The sequence below is a fragment of the Fukomys damarensis genome, unplaced genomic scaffold (genome assembly GCF_012274545.1).
Source record: "Fukomys damarensis isolate Sample0158 unplaced genomic scaffold, DMR_v1.0_HiC HiC_scaffold_35, whole genome shotgun sequence".
NCBI lineage: Eukaryota > Metazoa > Chordata > Mammalia > Rodentia > Bathyergidae > Fukomys > Fukomys damarensis.
This window is the reverse complement of record NW_022900947.1, coordinates 30,956,314-30,981,991: the sequence shown is the minus strand read 5'-3', so window position 1 is coordinate 30,981,991 and position 25,678 is coordinate 30,956,314. Positions and strand designations below refer to the sequence as shown.

The 25,678-nt window shown below is 35.7% G+C and overlaps 1 protein-coding gene across 8 annotated transcripts in view; it reads right to left on the bottom strand.

Moving 5' to 3' along the window:
- Positions 1-11,577: 11,577 nt before the first annotated feature.
- The window catches only part of N4bp2 (NEDD4 binding protein 2), an 86,733-nt gene continuing 72,632 nt past the window's right edge, over positions 11,578-25,678 (bottom strand). For 7 of the 8 annotated variants that reach the window (XM_010625123.3, XM_010625122.2, XM_010625125.2 and 4 more), the window contains 4 exons: positions 25,163-25,351; positions 23,637-23,805; positions 13,140-13,263; positions 11,578-11,646 (listed from right to left, as the gene is read on the bottom strand). In XM_010625123.3, coding sequence (XP_010623425.1) covers positions 11,601-11,646; positions 13,140-13,263; positions 23,637-23,805; positions 25,163-25,351 — 528 coding nt within the window. In that variant the 3' untranslated portion in view covers positions 11,578-11,600. Of the gene's footprint in view, positions 11,647-13,139; positions 13,264-23,636; positions 23,806-25,162; positions 25,352-25,678 lie in introns of those variants that run through there. The other variant, XM_010625129.1, reaches the window with a different exon arrangement.

The following is a 25,678-nucleotide window of genomic DNA, read 5'->3' as shown; positions in this document are numbered from 1 at the left end:
ATATATATATAATTTAGCCTATCCATTGTACATTGTATATGTATATTGAAATGTTGCTCTATACTCCATAAATATGTACAATGATCATGTGCCAATTAAAAACAAAATATTGAAAAATATATATATATACAATTTGCAGACTATGTAATTCACTCTAGTATCCAGTATGCCTTTTTCATTACATTTAAAAATATACACCTATTTGTGTTTTTAAAAACATTTTCTAAAAGCAGTTGTTTTTTAAAACAATTTGTCCAGACAATAAAAGTAAATTCTCCATTGCCTACCTCAGACTCCCAAGCCTATTACCAAGGTATCCTGATGTTCAGTTTCTTATAGAATCTTTCAGGAATTCTTCATGTATAACAGGAACAAAAGTTATTACTGTAGGAGTATTCATAGATTTTTTTCTCCTATTAACAAAAAAAATAGATACATGACCTCTGACCCTGACCCCCCCACACTACAGCTCACCTTTCTGTTGTCTCACGCACATAGAATGAGAAGGGAGAGCTATAACGGAAGAACCAAAGACACGGAAACAGGTTTACAGCCAAAAGGCCCAGAGCTACACACTACAAAGGGGGACCAATGGAAAGACAGAGGAGGGGTGATATTTGAGGCCTGGTACTGCAGATACCAAAGAGTTTTGGTGAAAGGGGCAGACAAAACAGTCACAGGGCTAAAGATGTAGTTCACTGGTAGAGTGCTTCCCTGCTATGCATAAAGCCCCAGGTTTGATCCTCAACACCACAAAAAGGGTAGGGGTGGCTTTAGGGTATGAGACTGGGAGACAGAATATATGGAGAAGGCAGACTTAGAGAAGTGTTCATAGAAGTGACGTCTATGTAACATGTGTGGGAAAATACAAGGGTTTCTAAGTCCTCTGAGGAATACAAATACAAATCTGAATTATATCATATCGTCTTCGGAACGTGACACTCTCTGAAGCTGAGTCATTCAGGGACCCAGAATCTATTCCATTTGCTTTACGTGTAGGTTTGTACTATGTGTATCTGTGTGTGCACTTAGAATGTATAGTAGTATATTAGGGAAATCTATCTACATATACCCTTTTAAAACACAAAAAAGATTATACTTTGAGTAGCCTTTTGCATTTGGTTTTTTCTTTAAAGATATAGATTTTTATCCTGTGTACTTCCAAAAGAAAGATTTCGGTTAGCTTAAATAAAATTGCAGGCACATGACCTAAAACTGCTAACATGACACTAAGGACAGGAATCGAGAAATATAAAGGCCAAGGGAGAAACTATATACAAAAATTCCAGCTAATAATTTCTTGAGTGTAATATAAGGGGATTTAAAAACAAAATTCCTGAGTAACCAACTGCCAGAAATTATTTTTCAAAGACAGAAATTAATTTTACCTAAGAAAAGACACAACAGGGCCAGGGATTTAGCTCAGTGGTACTGAGCCTGCATCACAAGCTCAAGGTACTGAGTTTGACCCCTGGTGTAAAAAAAAAAAAAAAAAAAAAAAAAAGAACAATGGAAAGAAGAACAGCTGAGCGACTAAGAAGACAGTGTGCTGTCCTCACTCTACAGCCCCATTCACTTCAGAGTCAGGGCAGAGAGGTTCAGGAGAGTTGCCACCAACCTTCAATTGTTTCTATAGTGAAACTGCAACAATCCAAAATAGTGGCTAACTTCAAATGTGTATTTTATTGATTTTCATAAAGCCAGATGGATTAACAAACCGAAAAGGAGAAACTTCAGATCAAACTGCAAAGTGACAGAGCTGGGAAACTTGTCTTAATAGCCCTGTCAAGCTCCTGCAGTGGACATATGCATCTCATCCTTGCAGTTAATGCAAAATGACAGAACACTCCTTCAAGTCCTTCCTCGGAGTGTGCTGCACTGAGTCAGATCCTACCAGTATGAAGGATGGGGACTGCACAAATGAACAAATTTTTGTTTTGGTTTTTTTGGTATCAGGGCTAGACCTCAGGACTTGGCGCTTGTGAGGCAGGTGTGGTGCTCCTGAGCTGAATTCCCAGCTCAAAGAAAACATTTTTAACTTCAGTTGTACATCCAACAGCCTGGATCTCGCAATCTTCCTGCTTCATTGCTGATGCTTTCCTGAGTAATACATACACAAAGCAGATGGTCCAGAAATCTGTATCATTTCTATGATCTTCTCCACTCTTATGACCACCATCTCCATGCCCAGTCACAAATCAAATTCTGCTGGGTACAAATGTCCTCATCTCACTGAGCATGGTAGGGCGCATTTGTAATCCCAGCACTTGGGAAGCTGAGGCAGGAGGATCGCCATGAGCTCAAGGCCTGCCTGGGCAACATAGTGAGTTGAAGGCTGAACTACATAAGAAGACTGTCTCACACAATTTTTAAAAATCCTAACCTCTAATATTTTGAACCCTGAGATATTCTCCTGTCCTAAAATCTTCCACTTTGCCTGCCTCAGACTCACCACATCTGTTCTCTACCTCAGCTACACTTCCACAGTCACCTCTGTCTCCCCTATCAGCCCTCCCAGGATTCCACTTCTTACCCAGCCTGTATCTGACAGCCAACCCTTCCCACCTTATACCTACGGCACCCTGAACTCCTCCTCCCTTCCCACACTGACTCCTCACCATACCTGGCTGCCAAACACTAACTTTAATTAAAAACTCAATGATGTTTCTGGTTCTTGTCTGACTCTAAAAATTGCTGGAGGAAAAAAAAAAATCACTTGAAATAAAAAGTCAATGTCCAAAGAGGTTAGCACATATATTTTTCTCTCTCAAACCTGGTGCTGCTGTTTATTACCTGATAGGATCTTTTGGAACAGGTTTTTTAATTTGTAAAATGAGGTATATCCCTTAGGACATTTTAAACTATAATAGAAAAATCCAACCCAAATTAGCTTATTATTCCTCATTAAAAAAGGCAGCTAAAGGTCAATTCTGGGGCTTAATGATGACATCAGGAACAAGAGTTCTCTTCTTTTTACGCTCCACCATCCTTAGCTTCAGCTTTCAGCTTGTCTCTTGATGGTCTCAGCATGTGACTATAATTCCAGACATCACACAGAGCTACAAAGTACAGGTTTAAAAGGATACATTTTTTGCCTCCCATGCGCCTGAATGAAAAGTCTTTCCTTCAGCAATCCCATTTGAATTCCCTCTGGCACGGCTGCGTGTCTGCCCCTTAACCAAGCACTGGCAAAGGGAAATGGAATGGCCTCAGTTGGCCATGTGCCCGATCATAATTCACCCTCCCAAGGCTAGACAGGGGTCAGTTTTCTCACTGCGCATTTCCACCAAATACCGGAAGAAAGTTGTGACAGTAAGATGAAGGTTGTGCAGGTCAACTGCGTCTGCCATGGGGCCAAGAATACATCCTAGGCAGTTATGGAGATTATCCTGGATATATCTGCAAAGTGCCTAGTGCTGCCTGGCACAAGAAGGCACAGAGATTTTCAAATACACTCACAAATTCTTTGATCTTCTATCTTTAAAAGGTAGAATTGTCCTACCCTTGACTGTGGGCCAGACTTAGCAACTTGATTCTAACAGATGTAACTAAGCAGGCAATGGCGCGAGACCTCCAACACTGTGTCACAGAAAGCATGGCAGCTTCCAGTTTGACCTCATGGATGACCCACTCTGGGGAAAGCCAGCAATCACCTTGTGAGGACAACCACGCAGGCTTTGGAGAGGCCCAAAGGGAGAGCATCAGGACTGATTCTCACCTCCTGGCACCAATTTGTAAGTCATGCAAGTGAATTCACCATGGGAGTGAATTCCACAACCCCACTCTAGCCTTCACAGGACGTGCCCAACATCACAGTTGTTACCTCATGAAGGACTCAAACTAGAAGCTCCCAGGTAGGCCATTCCCAGAATCCTGGGAAACTCTGAGAGTAATGTTTATTGTTTTAAACCACTAAGTTTTGGGGTAACTTTTTATACAACAGGCAATACAGACTTTGGAACCAAAAGAGGGTTTCTAACAAAAACCTAAAAATGCAGGAGCTTTGAAACTTGGCAATGGACAGAGCTTTAAGAACTTTGAGGAATTACTGAAAATGTAAAGGGCCTTTGCAGAGACCATTAATAAAGCGTGGTAGACCTTGAGGAAACAGCAAGTGAGGCCATAAAACTAAATGTTCCCTGCTCTTGTTAAATCACAAGTACTAGCTCCTCCTTCCTCCTTTCTCTTCTTCCTTTCTCCCCTCCTTTTCCTCTTCTCCTTGTTAAATCATAACAGCTAGCTTTTTTCCTCCTCCTCCCCACCCCTTCTTTTTTTTTTTACATGGGATCTCACTAAATTGCTCAGGCTGGCCTGGAATTTGCAATCCTCCTGTCTCAGCCTCCCAAAGAGCAGGTATTACAGGCACACTTCACCACATCCAGCAAGTCTTAACTACTGCTGATGAAAAGTAATTCAGTATTGTGGTTAAGTGCACAATGAAGTCTAACTGAAGCCTAACTGCCTTAATTTGAATCCTGGTGCCTGTGTGATACTGGGCAAAGACAGTTAACCTATTCTTTGTGCTTCAATTTACATTACTGAAATGCTGAGGATTAAATAAGGAATTCTACATAAACTTAAAAGGGTACAGACTTCTCTCTGTGTCTCGTGGCAGGACTGACTATGGTTGAGGATCTGCAGACCAGACTGGGGTAGAAGCAGAGGGACAGTTCCTTGAATAGGTAAGGCTTAAGGCTTTGTGCTGCACTTTGCCTTGAGCTAGTATTCTTAAACTGTGCCCAATGGCATCAGGTTCTCTGGGGTATTTACTTAAAATTCAGGGCCCAACCTTCTGAGACTGAGTCAGGAATTCTTAAGAGCAAAAATCTGTATTTTACACAGGCGTTTTATGGATGATTCTTGCTGTACACTATTGCTCAAGAATCATTATTCAAGAAAGAGGTTTCTTAACTAAAATATTAATTTCTTTGAATTCTACTTTCTGATTAGTTAAGGTAAATGTTTCTATTCTCCACAACAAATCCATTTTTAATTCACAAATGAGCTACATTAATAATGTGTATTACTTGCCACCAAGTAAAATCAGTGCTCCTGAAAGACATGCTTACTTTGTCCTGGGGTTGGGGATCTTGCGGGCATTGTTGGGAATATTTCTGAATATCCTACATGAGGCTTTTGTGACAAATGTCAACCCACTTTTATTTTTAGCACATGGTTTGACAAGTACCATGAGCATAGTAACTAGGGACATTTAATTCTAATTCTCAATGAGACACAGTACTACCAAGGCTGGAAAGTTTAAGAGTACATTTCCCAGACCCCTCTTGTAGGTAAAATCCAACACATAAGAGTTTCCACCAATTAGATACACCCTGATGAGATGCGGGATGCCAAAGTAAGTAAAGGTCATTACTGCTATCCTTTGTTAGGGAGATGTCGGGTCCTTCTGAATAATATCTTCAGCGTTTACCAATTTATAGCCAATTTTTAAAAAGTATTTTATACTCTTTAAAAACATCATTTCTAAAAAAAAAAAAAAGTTCTTTAATAAAAATATCCAGTCAATGTTCACATTGCCAACTGTCTTTTATTATTATATAGAGTTCTCTTGTTTCATTTCATTTTTGCTCAGCCAATACTCAAACAAAGTCCACCAACTGCAATGGTAAATATCCTTAAATCTTAATACCTTCAGTGCTTTCTTTATCTGTGTGGTTTTATTTTCTTTTCAATTATTTTTAAAGAAATCACATTGTTTAGTTTTTCAAAGTGTCAATTTTGGTGACTGTAGCCCAATGATGGTATCTGACATGTTCTGTAAATGTCTTCTGTAATTCTTATAAATTGATTGCTGGCTCTATAGGCTTGATCAAATTTAATTTTCCAAGATGAAGGTGCATTATCTCTGAAAAGACTGACATTTGCCCCTCCCAGGCAGCTAATCGTGACATTAGCAGGCTGCAACCTCTTTAAATTTAATTGATGGCCTGAACATTGATTTTTTCTTTCATTTTTTTACTACCCTGGGTTATATGACTTTGGGCTGATAATCAGTGTGGGCCAGTAATGATTACGTATCATCTAGTTTTGTTTGTTTTGTTGGTCTCATGCTCTTTCAGTCCAAGACAATATTCCTTGAAGTCTTCTGGGAGTGAGAAGGGCAAAAATTATTTGATTTACCCTCCTTCTTTCAAGACTAAAGCCCTTTAGGATGTTAGCTTTATGAGGTGACTTTTATCAGTCTCCACATCTGCTAGCCTTTGTCTTTTGTGCCTGTAACTGAAGCTAAAGGCAAAGCAGGAACAGAGAGCTCGTTTTGCCAAAGTGGCAACAAGTTCCACTTAGACTTTTGGCACAGGCCCCTACTAATTTACTGACACAATGCTTTTAGAGTGTTTTTAATATTTTCATCCATAATTTTTAGTTTCCCCAATGCCCACACTGGGAAAGTCAGTCTGAGTAACTAATAAAATACATCAAATACATATAGGCAATAGTAGTTGTCAACTGAAAGCCCATTTTTATCAGTTAGATTGGTAACTAAGATCACTTCAATATTTTAAGCTAAAACAGAGAAAACTGTGAATTCATTTTTATTATCCCTAGTATATGGAAGTTATCAACAAAGATCTGATGAAGGAATGTATTAAGAACTAATTTTGGGGCTGGGATTTGGCTCAATGATTCCGCTGCCTGACATGCAAGCACAAGGGCCTGAGTTTGATCCCTAGTACCACAAAAAAAAAAAAAAAAAAGAAGAAGAAGAAAAGAAAAAAGGCCAGGGATTTAGCTCAGTGGTTCCACTGCCGGCTTTGCAAGTGCAAGGACCCACATTTGATCCCTGGTACCAAAAAAAACAAAAAACTAATTTTCAAAAAGAAAAGAACTTCACATTATTTGCATATTATGATAAAACATGATGTAGCAGAGACTGCTATTCATTCTCTTAATATCTATTCTCTTTCCTCCAAGAGAACACCCCCATTTTAGCTAAACATATGGCAGTCTGAAATAAACAATTTCCCAGACTCCCTTGCAGCTAAATGTGACCACATTACTAAGCTCTGGCCAAAAGACTATAAGTTGAGATGTCCTATGGCAGCTTCCAAAAATGTGTGGTGTTTAAGACCACTGGCCTTTACCCTCAGCTCCCTCTTTTCCTTTGATCTTCCTTCAGGAGAATGTACATCTGATGGTTAGAGCTTTACCCACCCATCCTAGCCTACAAAAATGAGTGTCACACCCTGGATATGGCAGCCTAGTAAGCTAAAAGAATTTTAGGTCCCCAAAATCTTTATGGAGGAGATAATTCCTATTAGTCCTAGATTCTCTATATCCGGGGTTAAAGAAAAATAAACCTTTTACCAATGATATTTGAGTATTTCCAAAATACCAGCTTTCTTTGGTTAAAGGAGGAAGCCAGTCTCACAGATGGCAGATAATCATATATGTATACTGTGCGGTCACATATTTCTCAGGAGGGGATATTATTTATTTTTAAATAACTATTATTGCTTTTACGATAGACATAGCTGCTCTACAGTAGGAGTCTGAGAACCTAGGCTGGAGTTGCATCTCTGCCACTAAGTAGCAATCCTACTGATTTCTCTATTTTGTATGTCTTTATCCATTAAATTTGGATAACACCATCTATGTAATAAGATTCTCTTGAGATTTAAAATATTATATGAAAGTATTACAGAGTAAAAATCACTATAAACATGAGTTGGTGTGAATAATTACAATATAAGATACCTGTGGAGAGAACCTATCTGTCTTACACTGTGTCCCCAGTAACAAGAGCTTAATAAATACTTACTGAATAAATACATTAATTCTTTGCTAAATGAGTGAATTATTTTCCTTTTTTGAGACGAATAAGGTCCTTAATGTTATTTAAGTCCCTAAAAGACACAATTAATCTTGACGTCAGTCAAAAAGCACAGGGAGTGAAGAAAGAAGCCTTAGATAATCCATTTATCTAGTTTAAAATTCAATCACCATTTGCTACACCAAATAAACTAAAGAAAAGTTGTGATACAGAAATGAAACTTTTATGACCTTCGTCCCCCTCAATAACAAAGTCACATGCAAAAATAGTCATTTAATGTTTAAGCCACTACATCTACTGCATCAAACAAAAGACTTCCTCACACTGGACTGTGACTAAAGTATTTTATTAAATTAAGTGTGTGATCTGCAAATGGCTTCATAAGAAATTTTAAAAGCAAAATTATAAACATTTTCAATAAAAAAGTACAAGAATTACCAGCAAAATTACATTTCCTTTATAATACAAATAGAAACACTTTGTTTCTGTATATGATCTAAAAATTTTATAATATATTCTCTAGTAGCTGCAATGTTACATTTTAATGAGAACAGGTTATTATTAACAGGTTAATAATTTGGACCATAAAAGTCAATTACTCAACTTTAAGGAAAAACCTTGTCATCAAATAACATGAAGTTATAAAAGGCTCTTCAGGATGCCTAGCCTTGTTTCACTATTGAATTCTTTAAAGAGACATTAAGTAATACTGTAAATGAATTACATTTTTAAAATAAGCACCATTAACATACATTCTAGGGCCAGGGATTTAGCTCAGCGGTTCTGCCCCCTGCCTCGCAAGTGCAAGGACCCGAGTGATCCCCAGTACCAAAAAAACAAACAAACAAACAAACAAATACATTCTATATAAACTTACTTTACCTTTTAAATGACACTCTTTTGACCACACATTTAAATGTCTTCTTTACATTAAATAAAAATAGGCAGTATTTTACTACTACACAGAAATATCATCAAACTTCACTTCATTGCACAACAGGAAAGCAGGTAGAAAAAACGTGGGAAAAAAAAAAGCACAAACTATTTTTAATATTTTTATACATTTTGTCATTTTCTTAATATGAGAGCAGCTAAAACAATGTCAGAACAATTTCCTGAGTTTCAAAAGTTTCTAATTTCCAGCTCAGAATAGCTAATCTTATTACATGGGTCCTTTATCTAAGTGTATAAAACATTTGAGTTTTAAGATACCAAAATGAAAGGATGGGAAACTATCCAAAAGAACTGTGAGCTTTTTTCTCAAAATATGTTACAATATACAAACCATTTTTAATCACAATTTCTACTATATAGTATGTACTGTAGGTAAAAATCAGAATTGCAAACAGAAATGTTAATAAATAGAAACAACTTGAAAATAACAGAGAAATGTGAACATTCAATAAACGCATGAGAACATGCTTCCATTTCTCACTTTGGAAAAGGAAGATGGATGGATTCAAAATACTTAAAAAGTTCCCCCGGCCTAGCTACATAATCCTTGGGGTTTCCATATTAATTCTCTTTCTTTTCCTCTGGTAGATACTGGTAAAAGACTATTCAATGAATGTAATTGTTGGTAAAATCTTCCAACTACATTTAAGTGCTGTACTTTTAAAATATTAAGTTTACAGGACCAGGGCTACGCCCACCTGGCAAGAGCAAGGTTCTGAGTTCGTTCCCCGGCACCATTAAAAATAAATAAATAAATAAATAAGTTTACAAAGAGCTTTTCTAATGAGTCACACATAGTCATACAAATATACCAATACATGAAAACTTTTAAAGTCTCCAAATTGTCTTTGCCTCTTGCATACACGATTTGGATATGAGCAAAAGAACAAATGAGGGATTATAAATCTTTCATAATTATGTGCTATAGCAGGGTCAGAGGCAGGTTAAGATTAAACAACTTCATAAACACATATAATGCTGGGGCTGGGGATTTAGCTCAGTGGTGGTGCCACCTGCCTCACAAGCACAGAGTCCTGAGTTCAATCCCCAGTACCACAATGCTCAAAATTTGTTTATATTTATAAATAATGCTACTAGATTTATCAAAATAAAACATAAAATTGAAGTTGATGCAATATGAAGTACAGCTTTCATTTGGTTTCTGTCCACAAAATACCATACCTCTATTTCTTTTCACTGTTCCCCTATTAGTCACAACTATAGTATTGAAGTAAACCTAGCTGAAGTACTCAAAAGCAATATTATTTAAACCAGTTAAGAAATTTTATTTTATTTATTTATTTAGGTACCGGGAATCAAACTCGGGACCTTGCGCTTACCAGGCCGGAGGTGGAATCACTGAGCTAAATCTCCAGCCCTAAACCAGTTAAGAAATATAAAAAACATAGAAAAAGAGTATGCAGCTGTACACACTCCAGTAACCCCAGGTTTTAGTATTTTTTCATACATTATAAATCGTATTAATTTATACATGGAAATTTTACTTCATTAACAATTATAATTTTATAATAAAATGCTGAAAGTAACTTATTTTAATGTATCCAATACTTAAAGATTATTTTAAAAGTGTGCTAAATCACTGCTTGTTTTTAACAAACCTTTACAGGCATAAAAATGTAAGTAATACTCCAATACCAGTAATTAGCCATTTCCAAATAATAAATATAGATTCTTATTTTTGTGGAAATAAAATTCAATAAGGCTCTTCTTTTAAAAGTATGCATTTATGATATATAAAAATATGAATTTTTGAGTTTTGCTTTCATTACACTGCTCTTTTGGGAAATCAATTCTGTACTTCAAAATTCTTTCAGTAACAGTTCAATCAATCCTATTATTTCCAATGCAAATAATTTTTTAAGCTGAACAAAAAGCAATACACTTCTTCGTTGAAATTGTGTATGTTGAAAGTATCTATATATCCAAAATAAAACTTAATTTAGACATTGTCGCATACTGAAAATCTATACTTTCCCATATTAAACTTCTATAAAGAAAATTATAATTTAAATAATGACCAAACTTGTTAGCTAATTGAACAATATAAGTCAATGAAAATTTCCTTTTAGATACCTGGATCTTTTTCAAAATAAAAGCAAAAATCTTTTACTAAATTGCACAGATTCCTCTTATATCAGTGTTTTCTGACTTGTTTTAATAGGATTTTGACATACAGTTTAGAAATCATATGCATCACATATATCACTACCTGAAATGTCTTTATGAAAGGCATAAACACTGCAAGACATTCACAGACCCAACTTTCCTCAAGAAAAATATACAGGGACAAAAGAATATAACAAAAAAGGGACTAAGACCACATACAAAACAGAAAAAGTGCAACAGTATGTCTTCCTTTGTGCAGGATATGGCAAGATGATATGATGTCATGTGTTGGCTTTGAAAGCAAAAAGTATTCAAGTATTTTTTGTTAGATCACATTTAATACTACTATCCTTTGAATGCAGCCCTTTGAAGCGCATGAACATCTACAGAAGCCTTTACAACTTCACTTAAAGTTTTTAAAAAAAGGAAGAAAGAAAACACAATCTAGCATTTTCTGAGAATCAGAGAACTTCAGGCTTTAAAACTGCAGCTGATAATTTTCTTAAATATTTTGTAATCAATAAAAATTCTCTAATATTCTTAACAGTTAATATCATTTGATTTTGATTTAGTAAAAAAATTAAACTTCTCAAATTTGAGAAAGTTTTTGACTTATAAATGGACATTATTTCTAATAAAACATGTTCAGAACAGAATCAAGTGAATTATTGTAAATAAAACTAATCAACTTACAAACTTTCACACTTTTAAGTCAAGAACATTTATTTTACTTTAGCATGACTTTCAAGCACCCTGGTTTAATTTCAGAGAACCTGTGGAAATGAGAAAAAGAATTATTTTAAAGATAAAATTTTTCAAGTTGTAAGAAATCTATCTTTAAATCAATTCTAAGTGTCTATGCTTAAAATAATATTTACTATCAAAGTATTCTCCTTCATTAATATCTAGGACCAATTCTACCACACACTTAGGTTCTTTTTACTCAACTCCAGGTCTCATATAATCCTTTGGTTCAGGGTTACCCCTAATTTGCTGAGTACTGACACAACGAAAGATCTTCAAACCCTCTCCTACCTGACTGAAGAATCTGCTTGCTATATGAAGGACAAGATGTTGCACTCTACACTGCTTCTAATATCAAGAAAGCATCAAGAAAAACATCTGATATAGAAAACAAGCCTGATTCCTCTGGTCTTGCCATACTTTCAACTCTCTTAGGGTAACATGCCAAGGAGCACTGCTCCCTGAAATAGCTCACTAATCTCAATATGATAAGGTCCGGGGATTTAGCTCAGTGGTTTTACTGCCTGCCTCACTAAGGGCAAGGACCCAAGTTCGATCCCCAGTACCAAAAAAAAAAAAAAAAGGTAGTCAATATGATAAATGTTCTGGTATAACTACTACTTTTATAAAAATATCCCTAAAATGTCACCTGTTTTTCTGCTCAGAATTAACACTAGCATTTTCTATATGCAGGCAAGTAAAATTTTGATACATGGCATAAACAAAGTTTTATAAGCAAAATGGGGGGCCAGGGATTTAGCTCAATGGTGCCTCGCAAGCACAAGGACCCGAGTTCAATCCCCAGTAACAGAAAAATAAAATAAACCAAATTAGGGTACCCTAACTGAAATTGGAAGAAAGAAGGAATTTAAGGATACACAGGGAATGTATCCATCAAAAAATTTAAACTTGGATTTTTTCTTGTAAATTTGTTACTGAATAATAACACAATGGAAAAGGACATTTCATATCTTTGGCAAAAAATCATTAATGGCATTTAACTTATAAAGTTAAAAACATAAATCCATATTAACTGAAGTGTTTTGACTAAAATATAAACATCAAATTATAGCTATCTTTCAGCAAAAGTCCCCCAAATCTACCCAAAAATATTTTTTTCTTTCAAGAGTTAAACAGCATATCTAAAATTATGATATATTTTATTTATCCTTGATAATATACATTATCAAAAGAACACAAATATACTTAAATTTTTTTAGAATTTTAAAGTTACAATAGTTTTATTCAATGATTATTGGTAACAAATATTTTCTATTTCTAGTTTATGATACAACAAACACCTAGCAGGAAAAAGTTATGTCATATTTTAAACATGAACTTATGGCTGAAATCAGATGGCTAAATTCAGTTAACTACTTTAACAAATAGTTCTGAGAATAGGGCCAGGGATTTAGCTCAGTTGCGCCTCACCTGCCTCACAAATAGCTCTGAGCATATTGTTAGTGTTTACTTAGCCATATATAGGCAGTTGACTCTATTGATACTAGAAATCTATACTCACCTGAAACTATGGCTTGTGAGGTATTTAATGACAGCCGGTTTGATGCGGGCAACTCCTCCCTGGCTATGATTTCCTCTCCCCGTAATCACAGAAAGATAGGGCTTACCACCATTCTGCTTAAACTCTGTTACAACAGGAATTGAAACAGTTAAAAATCACTCCTTACATACTCAACAGAAAAAAATACCTTAACTACTCAAGTGTATGAAATTGGTTTTATGAATATTTAGAGCTTTATTACCTCAAAAGCCCCCAAATTAATGTTTTTAAATGTATATTTTAAAACACACACAGCCTTACAACAATCCATCCGTCTAAAGAGTTCAGTGGGACTTCCTCACCTGTGAGGAAGATTGCTATGCACTACAAGAACTTCTTCTATAATGATGATAACAATAACAATATTAGTAACACCTAACAATTATACACTATGGACACAGGCTTTAAATGAATTATAGTTGTTAAGAAATATAAGAAATTTTCACAACCCTAATTAAATACTCTGAAGCAGGCTAACATTAGTCTAAGTCACAGCTCCGCCACTGTGACCATGAACAAGTTAGTTAGCTTCTTGGTGCCTGTTTCCTCACAAAGAAAATGGGACAACATCAATTACTTTCTAGATCATCCCCTCAGGAACAGCTGTCAGCAATTCCAGTAATTAAAGAATGAAGTGTAGTCCAACTGTTAAGATGATCAACTGTTAGCCTAAGAAATGCTTCCTGATACAGAATTCTTAAAATCTGAATTAACCTGAGCCTCCTGAAATACTATAGTTCCTACTCTGGATATGACCTATCTACTGGAAAGCCAGTAGATAAATTCCAAAGTTAGTAACAGCTGTAACATAATAAAAACAAACTGTTCATGGTAAAATAGTTGATTTAATTAATTTAATAAATACTTTTCCTCATTAATAAATAACCCAAGTTTTTATCTTTAGCATAAAATACACACCCAAGCCACATAAGCACTCCATATTTTGCTTATTAAATTGCTCTAATATTCCAGGAGAACCAGATGGGTTTTCAAGTCTCATTACCTCCAGGGCAATAGTTCGCTTGGAATTTTAAAAAGCTAAGTGCTCTTGCATCTCTAATTTCTTATTTTGCTTCAGATCTCCATTTCTACTCTAATCCATATCTATTACTTTCAGCAATGTTGCTCAAAACTGAACTCTCTCCACATGTTACCTACAATAGGGTGTCCACGTTGTAAAAGGGTTGCACTATACATTTATAATTTATGCATTGCCGTTTAGGTTTGTTGTATCACAAATACAAGTTTACCAAAAAATAAATTTCTAACCATAATTTACTCCTATCACTTTTTATTTTATTAAATATATTGGTACATTTTAGGTATACAATACAGTTATAGTCATCACTGGGATCTTGTACCTTTACATGACTTATCTTGGTTCTTATTTTTCCCCAATCCCCAGCCCTTCCTTAAGCCCCTCCACCCTTCTGTTTACAAAAATATTCTTTCCATGTTTTTCCTTTTCACATATTTTTGCTCTTCCCTTTTTACCTTTCCCCTACCTGTCCCACTTCCTCTACTCTTTTAGACTTCACTTCCTATTACACAGTATCAATTATACATTTTGCTCCTTATTTACACTTTTACTTCATCACACGAGACATTATTCGCACGTGCAACTTATTAATTTCACTTGAGTATGGCCTCAATGTGCATCCATTTAGCTATTTCTCTAGTTTCTCATTCTTTATGACTGAGTAGTACTCCTTTTTTAAAAAAGAAATACATCTTCTTTATCCAGTCTCCAGTTGATGGGCAACTAGACTATTTCCAAAATTTAGCTATTAAAAAATGTGCCGCTCTAAACATGGGTGAGCATATATCGCTGTCATATGATTCTTTTAATTCTTTTGGGAAAATACCCAGCAGTAGAATACCTGGGTCAAATGGGACTTCTTCTAACCCTAGTTGTTTGAGGTATCTCCATATTGATTTCCACAGTTGTCGCACCAGTCTGCATTCCTATCAAAAGTGAAGAAGGGTTCTTTTCTCCTGACAACCCCGCCAGCATTTTGTTTGGTTTGGTTGAGACAGGGTCTCACTATGTAGTTGAGACTGACCTGGAACTCACTGAGTAGTCCAGGCTGGTCTTGAACTCACAGCGATGCTCCTGCCTCAGCCTCCTGAATGCTAGGATTACAGGCGTGCCCCACCATGCCCTGCTTCCACCAGCATTTGCTATTGGTTGATCTTGAGAGCAGCCATTCTTACTGGGGTGAGATGGAATCTCACTGCTGTGTCTCTCGAATGACCAGTGATGTTGAACATTTTTTCACATTATTTGCTGCTTTTACTGCTTTGAGAAATTTCTGTTCATTTCAGATGCCCATTTTTTAAATGGGTCTTTATATTTGGGGGGGTCTGATTTTTTTTTTTTGAGTTCTTTATATATTCTAGATAGTAGACCTTTGTCTGAGGAACAGCTAGTAAAAATTTTTTCCCACATTGTACATTGTCTCTTAGCTGTGCTTGTAATTTCTCTGGCAGTGGCATCAACAAATAATGATGGCTTATTTTCTTCCTTTTCTATCTTTATTGCTTTTTTTTTTCTTTCTTTCTCTTGTCTAGCTGCTGTGGCTAATGTTTCCAAAACTATATTGAGGCCCAGAGATTTAGCTCAGTAATGCTGCCACCTGCCTCGCAAGCACAAGGTACCAAGTTCAATCCTTGGTTCCAAAAAAAGAAAAATTATATTGAACAGGAGTAGTGATAGTGGACATCCTTGTCTTGTTCCTGATTTTAGTGTGAAGGTTTCAATTTTTGACCATTTAGAATGATGTTGGCTGTTGGCTTTTCATAGAAAGCCTTTATCAAGACCATCTATTCCAATTTTCTACAGGGTTTTTATCGTGAATGGATGTTGAATTTTGTCACATGCTTTTTCTACAGAGTGTTCTACCCCACAAAATCAAAATATTCATTCTTTTTGGCTGCACATGGGTCTTTTCCAAAATAGACCACATGCTAGCTCATAGAACATGTTTAAGTAAATGCAAAGGAACTGAAGTTATCCCATGTATATTATCAGACTATACTGCAATTAAACTGGAGATCAATAGCATAAGAAACCACAAGAACTTCACAAACACATGGAAATTGAACAACACTCTCCAATAGGTCACAGCAGAAATTAAAGAAGAAATTAGGCAGTTTTTACAATTTAATGACAATGCTAGTACAACATACAGGAATCTATGGGATACAATGAAAGCACGTGGGAAATTCACAGCAGTGAATGCCCACACTAGGAAAACAGAGCAAGCTCAAATAAACAACCTAATGCCAAATCTTTAGCTCCTAGAAAAAGAAGAGCATGAGAAACCCAGAGTTCATACAAGGGAGGAAATTATAAAGATCAGAACAGAAATCAATGCAATGGAGACTAAGAGAACAATACAAAAAAAATCAACAAATCAAAGAGTTGGTTTTTCGAAAGAATAAATAAAATTGATAAACCTTATCAAAAAAAGGAAAGAAAAGGCTCTAATGCATGCAATTACGAATGAAAATGGTGAAGCACAACAGATTCAGCAGAAATCCAGAGGATCATCAATACTTACTTCAAGAACCTGTACTCTAATAAAATGGAGAACACAGAAGAAATGGACAGATTCCTAGACACATATGAATTACCAAAGTTGAACAAAGAAGATATAAAAAGTCTAAACACCCCAATTACAATCAGTGAAATTGCAAATGCAATTAAAAATTTACCAACAAAGAAAAGCCCAGGTCCTGATGGCTTCACTGCTGAATTCTACAAGACATTTAGAGAAGAACTACTGCCACTACTCTTTAAACTTTTCAATAAAATTGAAAGAGAAGCAATGCTTCCAAATTCATTCCTGGAAGCAAGTATTATTTTATTCTAAAACCAGGGAAAGATACAACCAAAAAAGAGAACTACAGGCCAATCTCCCTAATGAACAAAGATGCAAAAATCTTCAATAAGATTCTGGCAAACAAAATACAGAGGGTCATCAAGAAGATTATAAAACCCTGACCAAGTCAGATCTACTCCAGGGATGCAAGGATGGTTCAACATACATAAATCAATAAATGTAATACATTATATTAACAGAATCAAGGACAAAAACCATATGATCTTATCGCTCTTTCAGTACTGCTCCCTTAACAATGAGGTTGTCATTTATAGCATCTGACTCTCAGTAGTTTATTTGCAGCTCTCCAGGTGAGTCTCCAGATGATTCACATGCCTCAAGTAAGGTAGGAGCTCAAAGAATATCTGTCTCATGTATTAATGGGTGTTTAGTTTCCCAAGTTACAGATTATTCTTGCTGTTCATCACCAATGAAAAAACACTATAGTTTTTTTGAAATTTCCAGTACTGGGGGTCGAACTCCAGACCTTGCGCTTGCAAGGGAGTCAGGAGCACCACTATGCTAAATCCTCAGCCACCTATAACTCATTTTTAAGAGTACTCCACATTGCTTATTATTTAAACTGCTAACATTTCAGTGTGTATCTCAAAAAGGACTCTTTAAAAAAATAATAGTAACCACAAACCATGTGGAAGGGTAAACACCTGATGTCCTAGCACTTGGGAGGCTAAGGAAGGAGGATCACTTGGGCCCAGGAGTTCAAGACCAGTCTGGGCAACACAATGAGAAACACATCTCAAAAAAACCAAAACAAAAAACACAACCACAAAATCACCACCTTACAAAATTAACAACAGTTCCTTAATATCATCAATTTCTAAAAATTTCCAATTATCTTTAAAAAAAAATTAACCTGGGTGCAGTGGCACATATCTGTAATGTAAGAGGCTGAGGCAAGAGGACTGCTGTGAGATCAGCCAGCCTGAACTACACAGCAAGACCCTGTCTCAAAAAACCAACAAAAATAAAACTAAATTTTTTTAACTAAGTGATTTGTTTGAATCAAAATTAAAATAAGATCCACAGTGCATTTTGACTGGTGTATTTCTTAACTTTTTAACCCCAAAATTCTTCTTACCTTTTTGTTTTTCTTTTAAATTTACTGAAAAAGAGAATCAGTCTGGATTTCCTGACTATATTCCTGTGGTGTTGTTTAACATGTTCCTCTGTCCCCTGTAAATCCCTATGATATAGTAGGCCAGATCTAAAGGCTTAGTCAACTACTAGTTTTACTTTGGGGCAAAAATACTTTGCAGGTAGTGATGCAAATTTAAATCAAGGCATACAAGATCCACTTTTTTATTTAACCCCAATTTTGACAGTCAATTTATATTATGACTAAAAGCAACAAAGGGCAGTCACAGATTTTCCTCTGAAAACATTTCTATTCACAATACCACCATCTGGTGGTAATGGACAGTAACTACAGGCTACATCAGTTGATAGCACGCAGCAAATGTGCTTTGGCTTTCAGAAAATTTGTGTCTTGGTTCTGAACAAGTATTATATTGGGTAAGTTATTCAAATCTATTTTTCTTCTTAAAACTTTTCTATAAGTTCATATAATAAAACTCAACACCTTTTAAATGTACAATATAGCGGTTTTTAGTCTATTAACAATGTTGTACAACCAACAGCACTAGTTCCAGAACATTCCCTTATCTCAAAGAAATTCTGAGCCTATTAGTTATCACTTCAAATCCCCTCCCTTTCAGCCCCAGCTACCAAAAACGTACTTTCTGTTGATGGATTTATCTACTTGGGACACTTCAAATCAATGAAATCATATATAGTACATGTCTGTCTGTACCTGACTTTTCATGTAGCATGTTTACAAAGTTCAATGATGTTATAGCATGTATAATACTTCATCTTTTTTTATGGCCCAGTAAAATTTTATTATGGATCTACCATTCTGTTTGTACATACACACAGACATACACACACATACACACACACACACACACACAGAGGAATATTATTCAGTGATTTTAAAAAGAGACAAGGAAATATCATTTGCAAAAAACATGGATGAGCCTTATAGCATTATGCTACTTAAAATAAGGCCTCACTTACATGTGAATTCTAAAAAGTCAAACACACAGAAAAAGTGGTTGTTGCCAGGGATTAGGGTTGGAGATACGTTGATCATAAGGTACAAACTTTCAGCTACAAGAATACGTTCTGGGACTGGGGACAAATACAGCTTAGTGGTAGAATGCATAGTTAGCATGTGCAAGGCCCTGGGCTCCATTCCCACCACAATCAATCAGTCTGGGAATCGTATGTACAACATGGTAGCTACTGTTAGTAATATTGTATTGTATACCTGAAATTTGCTAAGAGTAGTTTTTTGTTTCGTTTTTTCTTTTAATAGATCCTAGGTGTTCTCACCACCCACACAAATGGTAACTACAGGGTGAACTGGATGGGCTAACTTTACTGCGGTAATCATTTTACGATGTGAACACATATCAAATGACAATGAACACATTAAACATATATAATTTATTGCTCAAAACAATGAGAGACTACCTACCTATACAGTCATTTATTCAAATGTTTTTTTAAGCATTGAAAAGCACTACACATAATCACAATTCAATAATTACCATTGACTCAATTCTTGGCTGAAAAGAAAAATATTTAACAATGCTAAAATGAGTTTTATGAACACTGTGCTAAGCAGGAATACTATTAGACATTATTAACAAGAAGCCTACTAGTATGGAGGTCAAGAATGACAGATTAAGTAAACATACAGAAAAGAAGGGGGAAGAGGCACAAGATGAGATTGGAGAGCCAGACAAAGAACATATTATACAGGAACTTTGGAATTTACCCTAAACACAAATGGCAACCTCTATTTTCTTGCCCCAGTACTAAGTATTTATGGAACTATTTGTTCACTGTCATCTACCCAAAAGATGACAAATTTCATATGGGAAGTACATATCTTTTTCACTGTTTTACCATTAATGCCTAGAACATTTAGGATAATCAAATACATGGTCAGTATAAATTAATATTAATTCATCCTTCACGGAATATTTTGATGGTATTTTATATACTTGAAGAATTTTTCTTTTCTTTGGATTAAATAATATGTTTAAATTGCTCTTGAATTTTCTTTCTATTCAATTGCTTTCTATATCTCTTCAAATATTTGCATAATTCTAATTTTTAAAATTACTGAGTTTGTAGGATCCTGCATCAAAGCATGTCAACTAATAAACACAGAATGAAACAAACTGTAAAACATCATGAAACCACCAACACGATAACCGGCTCAAAGGGCCATCAATACATGCTAAAACCACTAGGTGAAATGTTTTAAGGGAAGGAAAGGTGGTTAAAAGAGCCACAAAGTATCAACCATGAATTTTAGTATACATGCTGCCTAAGCAAACACAGAATCAACCACCAAAGAGCATTAACTAATTAAAAAGGAGAAAAGGTATTCCGTGTTTGTGTGTGTGTGTGTGTGTGAGAGAGAGAGAGAGAGAGAGAGAGAGAGAGAGAGAGAGAGAGAGAGACATTGACAGAGAGACAGAGACAGAGAGAGACTCAGGACTGAACACAGGGCCTTCACATTGAGTGACATACTCAAATCTTTTTCTTATTTTTAAGACCGGGTCTTGCTGAGTCACTAAACTGCCCAGGCTGGGTTGGAACTTGCAATCCTGCTGGGATTACAGGCAGGCACCATAATACCTGACTGAGAAAGGTACATTTAAGAAAAATCTGATAAAGTTCTACTGCTATTAAGGAATCAAACTTAACATCATCAATAATGAGACAAATGACTATATATATGTCTCGATGCATTCACCAAGGATGATTTAATATCACCTAGGTATAATTTTAAACCCTCCAAAAAAAATTTAACCTGATTTGTCTAAACACGACGAAATAATCAGACAAATTAAGGTGTAGAACAATCTGCCAAACAACTGGCTAGGAGTCTTTCAAAACTGTCAATGACATGGATGACAAAAAATAGAAAAGGCAAACTGTATTACAGGAAACTATACAGACATAGGACACTAAAGGAGAATATCTGATCTTTGACAGGATCCTGGATGGGGCAGGGGGAGACACAGCTATGCACAACACTATCCATACACATGGACAAATCTGAATGCAGCCTATATATAAGGCAACATTTCTCTATGAATGTTAAATATCATAAAAGTGATGAGAATGAACTTGTCTCCCATGCTGGGGGCTAGGCAAGCACTCTACCACTAAACTATGTCCACAGACCACACCAAATTTGTTGTTATTTGTTGGATGATTGGTTAGTTTTCATTTTTCAAGACAGGGTCTCACTATGTAACTCAGGCTGGCCTCGACCTCACTATGTAGCCCAGGCTGTCTCAGCCTCCCAAGTGCTGGGATTACACGCATATACCACTACTTTTGGCTTCTACTTTGTTCTTAAGAGATACACATGCTTAGGTATCTAAAGCAACACAATGTCTACAATTTATTTTCAAATAATTCAGCAAAAAGCAATTTTAGAGATTCAGTAAATATGGCCAAATGTTAACCAAAACAATTTATGTAGAGGACATGGGTGTTCACTGTTATGACTCTTCCCATTTTTCTGTAAGTTAATTTTTTATTATAAAATGTTAGGAAAAAAGATAGTGACAAGAATACACATGCTGATAAGCAAAATAAAGTTCACTGTAGTGTTATAACCATGTGGCCATCAATATAAGAGTGAATACATTATAATATATTCATAGAGTATTAAAGGCAATTACAATGAAAAACTAGATCCTTCATGATGAGTAAGTCTTGAAAACTCTACTGGATGAAAATAAAATAAGTGGCTTGGCTAATGCTGTAATGTAACATCATGTATATTCATTTTCTTATAATTCATAAAAGGAAGGCCTGGGATTTAGCTCAGTGGCTCACCACCTGCCTCACAAGCACAAGGTTCTGAATTCGATCCCCAGTACCAAAACACACACAAAAAAAATATTCATAAAAGGAATATTACATGCTAAATATAAATGCGTGAGCATATAGTAAAGATGGGCAGGAAGGATGCATACCAAACTGAAAAATGTTGATTTCAATTAGAAAGGGAAGGAAGATGCCTAGAATAAGCAAGGGCTGCAGTTATATCTTCTGCCAAAACAGAGACAGAAAAGAGAAGAGATAAGGGAGAGGGGAGAGGGGAGAAGGGGAGAGAGGAAGAGAAGGAGAGAGGGAAAGAGGGAGAGAAGGGGAGAGGAGAGAGGAGAGAGGGAGAGGAGACAGGAGGGGAAGACACAGAAGGGGAGGAGAGAGGAGGAACACAAAAGGAAAAGCAAAAAGCTGAAAAACATGGTAAAATGTTATAACTTGTTATTTGGATTCTTGGAATCATTGTTTTAGGTGCTTATTATTCTGTAACTTTTCAAAATGGTTGCAATATGTCATAGTAAACATGAAATTTCTACCTTATATATCAACCTTATTTAATCAACTCTTTAATTATAAGTGATATGTGTTGAATTGATAAATCTGTATAAAATACGGTATGAAGCTTTCTAAAATATATATAAATGGTGCTGGGCATGGTGGTGCACACCTATAATCCCAGCACTCGGTAGGCTGAGGCAAGAGGATCGCTGTGAGTTCGAGACCAGCCTGGGCTACATAGTGAATTCCAGGTCAGTCTCAATTACATAGTGAGACCCTGTCTCAAAAAACCAAAGGTGGAAAACAAAATACACACACACACACACACACACACACACACACACTAAACAGAACAACACAGCTGTCAGTGACAGTGTAGGGCTATGAAGCCACAAAGTAAGAACTGAGGCATGAGGCTCTAAAAATCTCCCCAATAAAACAGAAAATAAAGAAAAGGCTAGCTTGAAAATTCAAAAGAGTACTGATAAAAAGACAACTTTCAGTACTAGAGCCTGAGGTAAATAAAACAGATTGGACTTTTCTAGTAAGTACTACCATTTGATGATAAAAAGGAAACACAATGATGTGGCAAGACATTTTAGCATATGAGAAATACATGATATTGGGTGGAGGCACCAAAAAAAAACCATTATCCAGAGCCCTAGGAAGAGGCAGAACTAAGGAAGAGGCCACACTGTGGACAGTTAGAAAGTACACCTTGGTGAAAACTCTGCAAAAATCTTACCTCATTTACTTCTTTTATTAAACACCAATCGAAACATTTATATCCAACAAATATACATAAAGTTTAATGAATATGTATTTAATAAAGATATATAATATTCATGAACAGTCCCATTTATAATGACAGAGGACTCTCATATCACACTGCAACCTCCTCTTAGGTAAATACAGCAAAGGAATACACACTACTGAAACAGGGACATAAAAGAGAAGGGATTGTTAACAGTCATCAATGACAGTTCTCTGCCAAGAAATTTCTCTTGAAGAATGGCTAACACATTTGTCTACAAATGAGGCAGCTATTCTCAGCCTTTACATTCAGACACTCTTGAATTTTCAGGTTGTACCAACACTGTCAATAGAAAAGGTGTCATAACAATAGTCCTACCTTCAGTTTTCTGCTGTAAAACTGTCATCAAATGCTTTATAGCTTCATCCACATGCAGTCCATGGAGGTCTAAAACATTCTGTGGCAGCAGGGAGGCATTGACTTTCTCAAAGATCTCCACAGCAGCAAGGTGATTGGCTTCTTTCATCTTTCGCTCATGAAGACTACCCTTTATAATTATAAACCAATCACCAATGGACACTTGATATTTTCTACTCAATGTGAAAACTGTAATAGTGACCCAGATAAAAGGCCAAACAATAAATCTAAAATCTTAATGCACGAGGCTAAGATAAGGATGCACCAAAATGTAAGCGAGTTACAGTGAATTAATATAGTTCTTAAACTGGTGCATTTTTTTATTATATTAGTAAGCTTTTATTCCATGTCATGTTTTAAGACTCATTCATGTTGATATATATTGAATTTCAATAGTTTGTTTCTTGGGCTAGGGATATAGCTCAGTGGCACTGCACTTGCCTCACAAGCACAAGGTCCTGAGTTCGATCTGTGGTACAAAAAAAATAGTTCATTTCTTTTCATATTTAATTAATATTTCATGGTACAGATATACTACAACTTGTTGACCAATTTGCACTTGTATATTTAAGTTGTTTCTGGTGCTTGACTTTTTTATTGGTGTATGCTTGCAATACATAAAATTTACATTCATTTTGGGGGTTTAGTAAATAAATATAACATCTGAATAATTTTCAACTCCCTCTCCCATTCTCCCTACCCTGGAGTGGAAAGAGTGAATCATTGTTTCTAGTATATTTTCTGAACCAAAAATCATAGAAGAAAACTAAATACTATCATCTGACCCAGTGGTTTACCACTTGATAACGAGAATACTCTTGATAATCCTGGGTCTCAGCTTGGTGTTCCCTTCCAACATTCTGCAGTTAAATTCTGGAGCCAGGTCCTAGAACTGCTGCTAGGAAAGACATGGCTGTAGTACTTTGACACCATACTCTTTTCAAAAAAGTAAGCCATGTGGTACGACAAAAAAAAAAAAAAAAAAGAAATTAAAGTGGTTTCTTAAAACAGCATGCAAAATGAGCCCACGTAGAAATTTTACTTCCTTGAAAAATACTAATATTACTTTCTTTTTCTGATTGTAAAAGCAATATATTACTAAGAATTCAATCATGATAAAAAGTTCAAGACTCCTATAATTCTACACTGAGATGGCCAATATTAATGTTCTTCTTTCCTCCAGAACAACTCTGTTTAGAAATGATGCTGCATGTTAGAATCTAATTTAAAAGAAAATATGAACTGTCAGAATAACTGTAATTCATATAAATCATAAATATAAAAGTAATGACGGAGTGAACAAAAGAGATGAAATTTTCAAAATCAGATTTCTTTCTATTACGATTTCTTATTTCTATCAGTTTATCATCTACACCTTCTTTAGAATAACTTCATCTAGTCACAACACAGTATAGGTTTTAAGATCAATTTCAAGACTATTTGGCTAACATAATCTGCAAGAAAAAGTAATTAGTTTTCCACTTTACCTGCTGGGCATAAAAGGTAGCGACATGTTTTTTCCCCATTTGATAAGCTTCCTTTGCCTTGCTGTAGCATTCTGTTCTCCTCTGCTGGTGCAAGAAGGCCTCTGCCCTGTAATCATCATACTTGGGGTACTCGAAATCCTGGAAAAATGATTCACTCAGGGTATCTTCAGTCTCCTTTAATTTTTTTGCCTATAAGATGTTTCACAATAATATACAAAGAAAGAAAAAACACATGTCTTATCTTCAGAAAATGCATATAAAAACTGGGCTGTCTTTATTTTTCACCTTCTTAGAAAACAGATTCTCCCCAGTGTTTTATAGGTCAGACACTTACAGACTATTATTGGCTCTTTCATGCTAACATTGCTACCCTTTCTTTAAACACTCTTACCTCAGGAGATGTTGAAGAGTTCTCTAAAATTATCAAAGTATAATTAGGATGGGGATAGGGATTTAGTGCAGTGGTTCCGCCGCCTGCCTAGTAAGCACAAGGTTCCGAGTACCAAAAAAAAAAAT